The sequence below is a fragment of the Schistocerca cancellata genome, chromosome 4 (assembly GCF_023864275.1).
Source record: "Schistocerca cancellata isolate TAMUIC-IGC-003103 chromosome 4, iqSchCanc2.1, whole genome shotgun sequence".
NCBI classification, from domain to species: domain Eukaryota; kingdom Metazoa; phylum Arthropoda; class Insecta; order Orthoptera; family Acrididae; genus Schistocerca; species Schistocerca cancellata.
The window spans coordinates 812110945-812124344 of NC_064629.1; the positions used below are offsets into that span (position 1 = coordinate 812110945).

The following is a 13400-nucleotide window of genomic DNA, read 5'->3' on the forward strand; positions in this document are numbered from 1 at the left end:
TACACAGCCCAGACCTACCAACAACTGATTTTCATTTGTTTGGGCTGCTTAAAGAAGCTCTAAGAGGGCAATGATTTAAAGATGAAGAGGGGGTGGAGGGATTTGTGAGCAATTGGTTCCTGATGAAACCCACTTCATTCTACAATGCTGGGAAGGAAAACCTTCCTTCTCGGTGGGAATTATGTATTTCTAAAGGAGGACACTATTTAGAAAATTAAATTATATTTGTCTTTTATTTTTCAACATTTTTTAAAAATAAAACCCCATTTATAATTGACTTACTCTCATAAAACACAAAACAAAAACTATTTATATACCAACATATTTTATCCTGCAATAAATGACTTAAAAGTGCTTTGCACAAGTTTTCATACATTCGATAATTTGGAAATATTTCTTTACTGTATAATATGGACTGGAAAAATCTTGTGTGAGATACAGAAACTGTAGAAAGTACAGATAACATTAATTGGTTTAGTGGAGGCCTCGAGTAGTAGACAGTAACATAAACAAGAATCTCTCTCTCTCTCTCTCTCTCTCTCTCTTGACCCCCTCACACACACACACACACACACACACACACACACACACACAGAGAGAGAGAGAGAGAGAGAGAGAGAGAGAGACCCTGCAATGCAGCCCAACTCAAAACTGTTTACTGCTCAACATCTCCACTGTACAGTGAGTGGATGTCTTTACTGGATAAATGTAATGAAGGACATGCAACAGTTATATCAGCAGACTTTTCTTCTCTAGCTTGTACTTTAATAAAAAATAATATAAGCTGAACATCACACACTATTTCCCACCTGGTAATGGGAAAGCAGCTGTTCCTGCTGTCGCAACTTCTTGCTGTGCCTGTGCTTGCTGAGCTTGCTGGCTTGGGTGAAGATGCAAATGTGTGTGGGAATGAGCATGAGTATGTGCGTGGGTGTGAGCATGATACTCTGCTGAAATACCAGCCATTTGTAGGCGCACCATAGGATCAGTGGCCAACGCCAACCGTTCAGCAGCTTCCAGTTGGGCTGCTGCTAAAGAGCTAGGATGAGGATGAGTGTGAGGACCTGCCGCCGGTCCATGACCACCAGCAGGTATTCCTACAAAAGTAATCATCATAAAAAAATGTACACAATAATATGAAAAACTGTAGCACTATAATTATAGACTCAACAATCATTAAGTTGTTATCTTGTGTGAATGTGTCCCACGGCTCATATTCAAGATATTTGACATTGAACATGCAATGAAAAAAACTGTACACACCTCTTAAAACAAACGTATTGAGATGACTACTTGGTAGCCCTTTGCAGGTCTGTGATCATTTCACTCAAATAGTATAAGTATTGTACAGGGTGAACCAGAACTTCACCAATAAACTTTCAGAGTTTGTTCAGGGATAGCCTCTGAGTGGCTTTGGTATGAAGGCCAATGGTCTCTGCCAGATGGTTACAGAATAATAATGTATGAGAGTCATCCAGAAAGTAAAGAAAAATTGTGTACCACACCTACCACTGATACACCACCACTGTACTCCGTCTCAATGTAAGCCAAGTTTTGTCGTCAAGCGGACCCACCTCTTTGTTCAGTAACCCTTAGGAATACTGCCAAATGCAAAGTACATAGTGTAATTCATTTTCTGAATGCACAAAATTTTCAGCCTATCAAAATTAATAGGCAAATAAGAAATGTCTAAAGTGACAGTGCAATGAAGGAGCCTTCAGAGACGTAGAATGTTGTCGGCAAAGGTGTCTTTGATTCATGACAATGCATGGCCTCATGCATCAGCTCAAACACGGAAAGAACTTCAATGCCTTAAGTTGGAAATCTTTGGACATCATCCTTATAATCCTGACTTGGCACCAAGTGATTTTTACTTATTCCCTGAATAAAGGAATTTTTGGGTGGAAAACAGTTCATAAACGATGAAGACTTCAAACAAGCAATGATGTCCTGCCTCAAATCTTTGGCGATAGAGGAGTACAACAAGGGAATTGAAAACTGTTCCCATGTTACAATTCGTTGGCAGTTATAGTGACTACACTGAAAAATAGAGTAAGTTGCTGTACCTTTGTAAATAACGTTTCATGTTGATATCTTTGGTTTTTATTTAGTTACGTCAAAACATTCTTTACTTTCTGGACAACCCTCGTAAATGTGGTTTATTCAGTTTGTTACCCCAGTTACCCTTGTTTCTGAGAAAATATCTTCACAATAGTGAGAAAGCCTACAATATGTACTCATCAAAAAGTACAACACAAAACAAAACCCCAAGCAGTATTGAATGCAAACATGGGGCAACGGTTAACATTGACATTACTGTTGACAACAGCAGGTATCATGAACAAAAGGAAACAAGATATACAGCACATTACAGTCGACATTTGCAATGTTGTACACTATTTTCAGTGCAAGATAGATATAGAGTTAAATGGGTCTAGAAACCAAATGAAATGCAATGGCTTTGTAAAGAGCCACCAGAGACCACAGGACTCATACATCAAAATACTCAGAAGGTACCTCTGAACAACTTCTGAAAGTTTGTTCGTGGAGTTCTGGTTCACCCTGTATATGCAACCACTTTCTAAAAACAGGTGTGCAATTGGGAAGCCCATGCTGAAACAGCTGCCTAGTGGGAATTTCTGCCACTGAAGAACTGCACAACTATCTGGCTTTTGGCAGTAGGAAAACAGTACAGAGGGGTAAGTTTGTTTTTATCCTATAATGTGAAACATTATTCTTCAGAGGCATTGAAGGTGTAACACTAGACTTACAAATTGTGGAATGTTCTGCTGATATCATGGAACACAAAATTCCTGTAACTTTAACAAATGATTTATGTCTAGTTGTGCCCTTTATACATTTTGCACCAATCCTGTGGAGTGCGGTCAGACAGCTGACAACCAGTCATCAACACAGACAGTTATTATTCAGTATCCAATGCTGACACTTGTTTGTGCATAGCAATTTTACCACATCACGTAACTGTGCTGACATGGTGAATTAAGTTATGATTAAGTGGAGATTTAAAATTACATCATGGACTTTAACTAACCATTAACTGTCCACTTCCTGGGTTAAAGCCATATTTCAGATGTACTATTAATGTCTGTGCCAGGATTATAGCCAAAAGGGCGGTAGCAAGGTGAGATGTCTGGGGACAAACTGATTGTTGACCCGTGTATTTGAGCAGCTGATTGCTAGCCAGTCCCCATATCAATCATCTAGAAATTAAGTATAGCTTCACTCAAAACATCATGGGGCACTGAGAGCTAGTATTGGAGCAGATTCATAATGAGGATACTACAGGCCAAACAATGGCTTTAACAGGCACATAAAAGGACACTTTTTTGTCATACAAACAGAATATATCACCAATCATTCAATTTAAATCTAACATCCACTTCAATAAAGTCACTTACCAATAATCAACAGATTGCACTCCGCAACAAGTTTATTTAGGCAGTCTCATCTATTAAACATGACAAAAGACAGTGCCAATGATATTTCTAGAACTATAATGGAATACCGCCATAGATAAAAATTATGTTGCTCTGTGCCATTGGTCGAGCATAACTTGAGACACAATGTTCATTTTCATGGCAGCCAATGGACAGTCAATATTATTATTATTATTATTATTATTATTATTATTATTATTATTATTGTATTATAATTCCCACAGTTATGATATTGTTAATTTCTGAGTATTCTGCTATTCTTCTTTTTTATAATATTGCAAAATGTTACTAAGCTCTCTACTTATGTATTAGTATTGTTGTATTATCCATTAAAAAAATATTATCACCCTTTACCGATTTAATACCAACATATTGCAGTTATTGAAAAGCTGGAACCATAAACAGCTGGAACAAAACACTGTAAAAAAGTGCACAAGTTTTAAAATATATTTGTAAATGTCTAGGTTTTAGTAAACTTGGAAGATTAATGTCATGTTCCTGTCTGACAGTGGTATAATGTGGTGGGATAGGTCAATAAATGCTCTCATTGTGTAGCTCTGTAAGCAGATCAAAGATAGATCTGCCATTTAACTAGATGATGCTTTATCTCATTTGCTACAATATATGCAGTTTTATTAACAGAGCATGGATCAGCTAAGGGAGGCCAAATACATCATCATCACTTTGACACAAGCTATTCAAGAATGCAACGGTAAAGAATTACAGTAAAACCTCAAAATAACAAACCTACTTTTAAGGAAATTCCACTTTTCACTAATATTTCTGTTGGTCCTGGTAAAACTCCAATAAGTAAAATGTTATTTCTCCCTGCTTTTAACAAACCTTGATTTAAGAAAAAGTTCATTTTTTAAGGAATAAGCCTGGAACATTTTGCAAATTGAAATCTAGTTTTAACATAATTCCTAATGTGTTTGAGTGAGTTTCTGATTTCTTTCCACTTCATTTCATACAAGTCGTATTTTTTGTCATAGTTATTGATTCAGCTGTAAATGGTTATTGATTCAGCTGGTTGACACATACGTAGATTGTAGTCAATAACTCGACTGCACTTGTAGCAATACCAGCAGATGTATGGAAAGAATCGGAAGTCGATTTCCATATGATTTAGATCACGTAATGTGACGTCACAGACTTAGGTCTATGAAGCATGAGAAATGTAGTTGTTTGCTTACTCACTTATCAAATACGGAAAGCTTACAGTTCAGCAAAAGCTGACAATCTTGACATTACTATTTCCAACACAATGAAAAAATACAATTTTTGGCCATCTAGCAGAATATTAAAAAATATGGAAGAGTTCCCAACTGGCGAAGCTAATGATTCTTAGGGATACAAAAAGGAGGGACATTCGTATGTCTACAGTCCATGCTGTGGAAAATATTCTTCTTATGTAGTTTCAAGGACAGAGAAATGAAAGTATGTCTATAAGAGGAAACATACTGCAAAAGAAGATTCGTGATATCATACTGAACATTGAAACTGAAAATTTCAGGGCATTAAATGGCTTGTTGACTCATTAAAAAAATCTGTCATTTCAAAGCATAAGTGGAGAAACTGAGACTCTGGTCACACAGAGTGCAAGATATTGGAAGAACATTACATTGCCAAGATCCATAAAGTACTATGAGCCCAGATACATTTTCAGTGCTGACGAAAGTGGTGTCTTTTATAATTTACTTACCACAAAATCATATTCTGTTAAAAGAGAAAAATGTAAATGGTGATAGAAGTGAAAAGTTGCATCTACTATTAATTCCCAGGTATCTTGAAAACATAAATATGCTACTTTGTTCTTATGAGTACAACAGCAGACTCTGGAGATGTTGGAAATCTTAGACTTTTTAAGGCATTTAGGTGCCGAGATGAGTGCAGAAGGAAGGAACTGTACCTGTATATCCCAAGGAAACATAATTTCTGAGGAATGTAAATGCTGTGTTCCTTCCTCTGAGCTGTACATGTCATCTTCAGTCTCTAGATCTGGGCACAATACACACTGTTAAAGCCAAATACAGAGCAGCAGTTGCGTAGAAGTCAATTTCCTTCTTCAAGTCCAACCCCTCGTCCAAGTCATGGGAGATGGGCAATGGCATGAAGTAGGGGATTGCCTGTAGGAGCAAGGTACAGTGGGGACTGTGTGTGCGCCCCAGGACCGCTATGGTAGCTGTGAAGGTCCTACAAGAACCCTGAAAAGTGACGGCTAATGGGGATCTGACCCAGCAAGCCAGTAATGGATTACGATTTCTGCTTTCAAAAATAGAACAGGCCTTGGAAAGGACAGATTTAATCAACGATGAACTGGTTATAAACAAGGACTAAGATCTGGAACATTAAATATACAAACATTGACGGGAATAGTGGAGGAGATGGTACACATGATGGAAAGAAGGAAGTTAGACCTATTGGGGCTAGCTGAAACGAGATGGAAAGGAGAAGGAAGGAGAGAACTGAGGAAAGGCTACCAACTGTACTGGAGTGGAAATGAGGAGAGAAGGAGAAATGAAGTTGGAATAGTAGTAAGAGATGGATTAAAAGAGGAAGTGAAGAGAATAAGTGATAGGATGATGAAGACCAAAATATCACTCAAGGGGACAACCATAGAGGTAATACAAGTGTATGCACTTCTGAGGAAAAGCAAGAGTTTGAAGAGGAAATGCAGAAGCAGATGGGAATGAAGAATATGGTAGTAATGGGGGATTTAAACGCACAGGTTGGAAGAGAAAGACAATGCTGCAAAAGTGTGCTTGGACCAGAGGGGTGGGGCTGCCGAAATACCAAAGGTGAAACACTATTGGAGTTCTGTCAAAGGAATGGCTTGCTAGTTGGGAACTCATGGTTCAGGAAAAGGGAGAGCCACAAGATTACCTGGTACAGTCAAGACTTAAAGAGAAAGTCAATAGTCGACTACTTCCTGTATGATAGTGAGATGAATAGGAACATCACTGACATTAAGGTATTACCATCATAGGCCTTGGATAGTGACCACCGTTTGATGGTAATGAACCTGAGAGGGACCAAGGATAATAAAGGGACAGAAAACCAGGAAAGACGTATAAGGGTATGGAAGTTGAAGGAGGAAGAAAGCAAGCTACAGTACCTACAAGTAGTAAAGGAAAGCATCACAAAGGATGAACCAAAAACTGTAGAAGAGAAATGCGGTAGATTCAAGGGAACATTAGTAAGTGCAGCAGAAACAATGTGTGGGAGGACAAACACCAAAAAGAGATGGAAATAAACACCCTGGTGGAACGATAAAACAAAGGATATCGTACAAAAGAAGAATAGAGCCTTTATAAGGGTATGGTTCCAGAAGAGAACAGTAGAGACAAGGGAAGAGTATCAGGCAAGAAAGAAAGAAGCAAAAAGAGTGGTGGTGGAGGAAAGATGAAAGTGGATGGAACAGTGGACCAGAATGATGGAGGAGGATAGTGAAGGTTCAAAAAAGGTATTATATGGGATGATTAAAAGTAAGAGGAAGAACAGTACAACAGATTATGCTCGAATAGTGAACAAAAGTGGAAAAGATGAAGAGAATAAGGAGGAACTCAAGAATATGTAGGAGGAGTATTTTTGAAGAACTCCTGAACCCGAATGGGGACCTGGATGAGGAGGAACAAGACGAGGAGAAAAAAAGAGGAGGAACAGCAAATAGGAAAAGACCTTCCACAGGGAGAAGTGGAAAAGGCATTGGGCAAGATGAAGGGAGGAAGTCACCAGGTCTAAATGAGCTAAGTGTAGAGATGGTGACAGCAGCAGGAGAGTTTGGGATACAATGGCTATATCAAGTAATGAAAATTGTGTGGAGACAAAAGATGATCCCAGATCCCAGAAGACTGGAAGAAGGGAAATAGAAAAGAGTGCAAGAACTATCGGGAGATAACACTGGTGAGTCATTGAGCAAAGATTTTTGAGAAAATTTTGGAAGCACAAACTCGGGCAAAATTAGAAGGAAGAATGAGGGAAGAGCAACATGGGTTCAGAACAGGAGGGTCCATGGTGGATCTAATTTTTGCTGTAAGACAAAAGCAGGAACAGTACTATGAATATGGAATAGATCTACTAATGACCTTCCTGAACATTGAAAAAGTGTACGATAGTGTACGTAGAAGCAAAGTGTGGAAATCCCTGGAGAATACAGGAGTAGCAAAACAGATTATTTGGAGGATAAGGGAAATGTACCATGGAAGTGTGAACTGTGTGAAAATGAGAGGAGAGAGATCAACTTGGACTGAACAGAAGAATGGCTTGAGGCAGGGAAGTGCACTTTCACCATTACTCTTCATTGTAGAGATGGATGATGTAATGAGTACAGTAACACAAGTAACTGGTAAAAGGAATATGAAAGCTACGGTGTTTGCAGATGATCTGATGATTTGGGGGAATAAGGAGGAGGAAGTACAAGAGCAGTTGGACGTATGGGAACAAACAGGACAAGAATATGGGACGAATTTACTATTCGCCTGGAGACCCAAGAACAGTACAAACAGTTAATTCACCGGGAAAGCCTAAGATCACACATACGGGATGAAATTTAGTACGAATGAGATGATTATCACAACAAGAAAGAAGGAGAAAGGAACAGCTGGAATAACAATTGGTGAGGAACAATTGAGGAGAGTGGAGAGTTACAAGTACCTAGGAAGACTGATACAGGAAGTTGAAAAAAAAAAAAAAAAACAGAGAAATAAACGAGCAGAGAAGAAAAGCAGAAGCATTTAGGGGAAGAGTGTCAGAAGCCTGATATGGAGCAAGGATGTACCCCAAATCAGTAAAAAGGTCATATACCGGTCATAATATGTCCCAATCCTGACATATGCATCAGAAACCTGGGTTATGAAAGGAAGAGACAAAAGTAAGCTACAAGCTAATGACACGAAAGTCTTGAGAAACAGTATTAGAGTGACAAAGACAGACAGGTTAAGAAATGAGAGGATGAGAGTGTTAATGAAGGTGGAACCATTACAGGAGGAGATAGAGAAATCAAGGCTGAGATGGTATGGACACATTAAGAGAATGGAGGAGAAGAGGATACCGAGGAGGATACACAAGATGAAACTGGAAATAAAGAGACCAAGAGGAAGACTGAGAGACAGATGGCTAAAGGAGTAGAGGAATGCATCCAGAATAAAAGAGAAGACTAGGCCAAGGTGAAGACGGAGAGATGGTGGCAAGGCAGAAGATGATGGAGAGGCCTATGTTCCATACACACCCGGCCTGAGGTTGGAAACTGTCCAAGATGATGATGATGATGATGATGATGATGATGATGACACTCAGCCTTGTAAAGGCAGTGAATATATTTGTTGCTGCCTGGAATTCTGTAACACAAAAGACTGTGTTAAATTGTTTCCGAAGGATGGCTGTAGTACATCAGTTACTGCTGAAGACAACACTGTTCCAGAAGGATGGACAAGCAGAACTGATGTTTCTAAAAATGAAACATTCCAGGGCATTATCGTGATGATGATGTCCTGATTACATACCTGAGATTGATGCAAGTGAAATGTTATGAAGGAACATAGGTAGAAGATGATGGTGGCAATGAGGAAGAAAAACGAGGGAGTTGCATCAAGTTTCACTGTCGGTGTGCCCGGAATTGATACTGTCGGGAATTTCTTTTCCCCTTTTAATTCTAACTTACATCAGTCAGCTGGATCCACATGTCTTTCACTACAAAACAAACGTGAGGGGCTTAATAATTGTGTATTTACTGCATTTAAATTTGTAGCAAAGGATTTTGGTAATTTTGTAATTAAATAGCACTTATATCACCTAAACATGCTTGAATTATGATTCTGCATCACTCTTTCCATGTACTCTAGCAAAACTGACATTTAAGAAAAGCCACTATTTAAGGAAAAAATATTTGAGTTCCCAGAGATTTGTTAAAAAGTGATTTTACTGTAGTCTGAAAGTGGCTCTACGCACCCTCTATCACACACTTAAGTGTGAACTGCAAAGTAATTTCACAACTATTAACATTTTTTCTTAATAATTGTCATGAGGCTGGCTGATCTACTTTATTGAGGTGACTTCGGATAACTGACTTAAATATACAAATTAATCTGTGAAAACAAGATAAGGATTTGGAAGAGAGTTATTTTGAATGGAACATCAGCTATTCACAATGAGCCATAGGCAAGTGTGTATGATTCACTTTTCTACTATTCTAAAATATGCTACATCAACATTCTGAAGTGTTCTAAGCAAATATGTTATAAACTGCAAAGCGCATCTGAAAACGGGAAGGAACATGGGGAACTCAGTCTCAAAAGAGATGGCCATTCATTAGTTAACTTTACATCTACTAAATAGAGATTACATCGATACCCAAAAAACATATACCCACCTAGACGCTCCAGGCGCTCACGCTCCAGCTGTCCTAAAGCTGTCTGCCCTGCCGCTGGTGCTGATGGGTACAGCCCAAACTGATGCAGAGCTCCCTGAGGCCGATCAGTGGGTGCAAATCCAACATATCTGTAAGAACAGGAGGGGAGAAGAAATTTTCTGCTTAGTGCACAAGTATATGACCATAGGGAATAAAGCATGCATTCACTGGTATAAATACAGAATATTAGCGGTTAAGATGATAAAATTAGAAAAATATTTGCACTATACTTTTGTATAAATTCAATTTTATCAACACATCACTGAACATGAAAATTGCTACATCTTCCTTCAGCGCATGAGACTTTATGAAACCAACAGACACTAACAGAAGATATTTAAAAAAGTTTTAATGATTTGTCACTTCTGTAAAGATTTAAATAAATGACTGGTCTTTCTTAACTGGCAATGCAGGGAGCCAAGTGAGGTTCTGAAAAAGGAAAAAAAAAGGAAAAAAAAAGAAAATTTTCACATACACTCACTAGAAGACATATAGACAGTGGTCTCACTGGGTAATGAATGTAGTCAATAGCTTGTAAAGCCTACTAGTCTGATGCAAACCATATGGGATACAGTACTACCATTTTATCAAATGGTTTGTGCTCAGCAGGCATAACTAATACCACATAAAACAATGGACCTGCTTCTATGAGCTGCAGCGCTCCTAGATCAAGCCTATCTGTTTGCCAACTTTATCTGCAATCGGACTGAAGTAACATTCGCCACAGAAGACAATGCACTGGCATTCCTGTCCACAGGTTCAACATTCATAGTGTCAACACGAATGTATCAAATGGTACCGAGAGTCGCAGGTAAATGGTATCGAGGATGCTCTGCTCGTAGTGCAAATTCTATAAATAATGACAACTAGTTCTCATAAATATTTGGAACTGTGGTGCACAATAACAAACTGCACAATTTTTGTTGGTACTGCATCAATTTGTGCTGCTGTATCTCGGTGAAGTGTCAATCATAATTACTTTCAGTGCATATATAGAAGTCGTACTTGACTACTCTTATATACACTATGTATTCCTCAGTGGTGACTACATGACTGTCTGACTAACTTTATGACGAGCTGCCGATTTGGCCCCATGCGCTCCAACAATATTTTCCTACTTAAAATTATTTCCATTATTATGGTATTCTGGCACACTTCTTCACGCAAATCACTTGTTGGCAGTTACTTGGCTTTTCATTCACAAATACAAATTCCTTTTATCGCATGTCGCATTTGTAGTTTTGAGAGACGATTTTAATTTCTACAATAGATCACTGTGCCACTGATCCGGTGACAAACAAGCCACCATTTAATGATGTAGCAATTCCCATGTGCAGCGGGTTACTGCTACATACTCAGATTTTGCACTGCCTACAGTGTGTCTCATAATAAGGTATAACAGCTTCAGTTACCTTCTGTGCAAATCAGCCCAGTGAGGTTCAATCGGTCGTGGTCCGGGACCAGCTGCCTTCATCATCTCATCTTTCAAGCGGTCAGTCAACTCCCGTTCCCGAAGCTCACGTATCTCTCTCTCTCTTTTTTCTCTCTCAAATTGTTCTAACTCCCTCTCCCTTTTCTCTCTCTCAAAGTGTTCTATCTCCAACCTGTTGAACAATGGAGCAACATACACCTGAATGCCCTGCTTGCGAATACAACCGAGTGCATTAATGACTGAATATATTATAATTTGGCAGCAATTAGCCAAAATAAAACATGTAATATTTGCTGTGCAACCCTCCTACTGTTAGTGGAATTACTTTGAAAAACTTCATTTTCAGATATATGATCCACTGTGGTTGTGTAAAAGTGAATTTTGACTGTAAGTTTCCTAATCGTCACACACGCCCAATTCCATTTTACTGATTTGTAATTACACTTCTGCAGTAACTGAAAATAGAGATTTTAAAATACAGCAATATTTACTGACTACTGTATCAGACCGGAAATTTTACTGTTATTAACTTTGTTATTGAAATACTGTGACTCCAGGAGCAACTTATGTAAGCAATGATATTAAAGCTCATTCTCTTTAAATTCACAATTGGATTTAGCAGACAGTGAGCACAGAGCACATCATTTAAATGACTCCAATAATTGCAACAAGATTACGCAGACATTAACACACGTCACACGGTCATTTGTGTGCAAATGAATTCAAAAGCCTTACTACACCCTAACAGAAGTTAAAAAGAAATGTACGATAGCCCTCGTGAAGGCAGCAGCTGAGTAAATCTTCCAAGAAACTTGAGGACACTGTAACTGACTGATAATCTACAATACAGAGTGATTCAAAAAGAATACCACAACTTTAAAAATGTGTATTTAATGAAAGAAACATAATATAACTTTCTGTTATACATCATTACAAAGAGTATTTAAAAAAGTTTTTTTTCACTCAAAAACAAGTTCAGAGATGTTCAATATGGGCCCCTCCAGACACTCGAGCAATATCAACCCGATACTCCAACTCGTTCCACACACTCTGCAGCATATCAGGCGTAACAGTTTGGATAGCTGCTGTTATTTCTCGTTTCAAATCATCAATGGTGGCTTGGAGAGGTGGCCGAAACACCATATCCTTAACATACCCCCATAAGAAAAAATCGCAGGGGGTAAGATCAGGGCTTCTTGGAGGCCAGTGATGAAGTGCTCTGTCACGGGCTGCCTGGCGGCCGATCCATCGCCTCGGGTAGTTGACGTTCAGGTAGTTACGGACAGATAAGTGCCAATGTGGTGGCGCTCCATCCTGCTGAAATATGAATTGTTGTGCTTCTTGTTCGAGCTGAGGGAACAGCCAATTCTCTAACATCTCCAGATACTGTAGTCCAGTTACGGTAGCACCTTCGAAGAAAAAGGGACCAAAAACTTTACTGGCTGAAATGGCACAGAAAACGTTCATACTGAGTTGTTTCCCACGGATTCTCGTCGATTCACTTCTGCCGTACTCAATAACACAAATCGCTTTCTGTTGAGCAGTCGCCATCTTAGCATCAACTGACGCTGACGCCTAGTCAACAGCGCCTCAAGCGAACAAATGTACAACTAAATGAAACTTTATAGCTCCCTTAATTCGCCGACAGATAGTGCTTAGCTCTGCCTTTTGTCGTTGCAGAGTTTTAAATTCCTAAAGTTGTGGTATTCTTTTTGAATCACCCTGTATATAACTGATGTCCAATCTGTGATGATCATATGTAAAAAATATTACATAATTGAGACAATAATGTAAAAAAGTTGTCGAAAGTATGTACCTTATTTACCCGACTGTAAGAGGTTTCCTCTGAAATTCTCCATTCAAAAAATACAGGATCATCTTGCATTCACACATTAAACTATTATTCCTGAGGTTAACATTCTTATGCTGTATCTGTATCTTACATTTTCAGATGAAGCTTTGGTAACCGTGGTCATGCACAGATTTAATTTGAAGAATTCAGATGGGTGAGAGGGGAACAGTGGCACCTGGTTGGCTGAGCAGTAATACAAAAGGGAGGAGGCAAATGCCAAGAGGACAGCAAATTTCGTCATGCTGCCAGTCG

The 13400-nt window shown here is 38.8% G+C and overlaps 1 protein-coding gene across 1 annotated transcript in view; it reads right to left on the reverse strand.

Annotated features, from left to right (window-relative positions):
- LOC126184794 (arginine-glutamic acid dipeptide repeats protein-like) overlaps window positions 1–13400 on the reverse strand; it is a 186906-nt gene that overhangs the window by 25955 nt on the left and 147551 nt on the right. The window contains exons 19-21 of the mRNA XM_049927373.1: window positions 11277–11468; window positions 9826–9953; window positions 810–1097 (exon numbers count right to left, since the gene is read on the reverse strand). Of these exons, the coding sequence (XP_049783330.1) occupies window positions 810–1097; window positions 9826–9953; window positions 11277–11468 (608 nt within the window). The remainder of the gene's footprint in view (window positions 1–809; window positions 1098–9825; window positions 9954–11276; window positions 11469–13400) is intronic.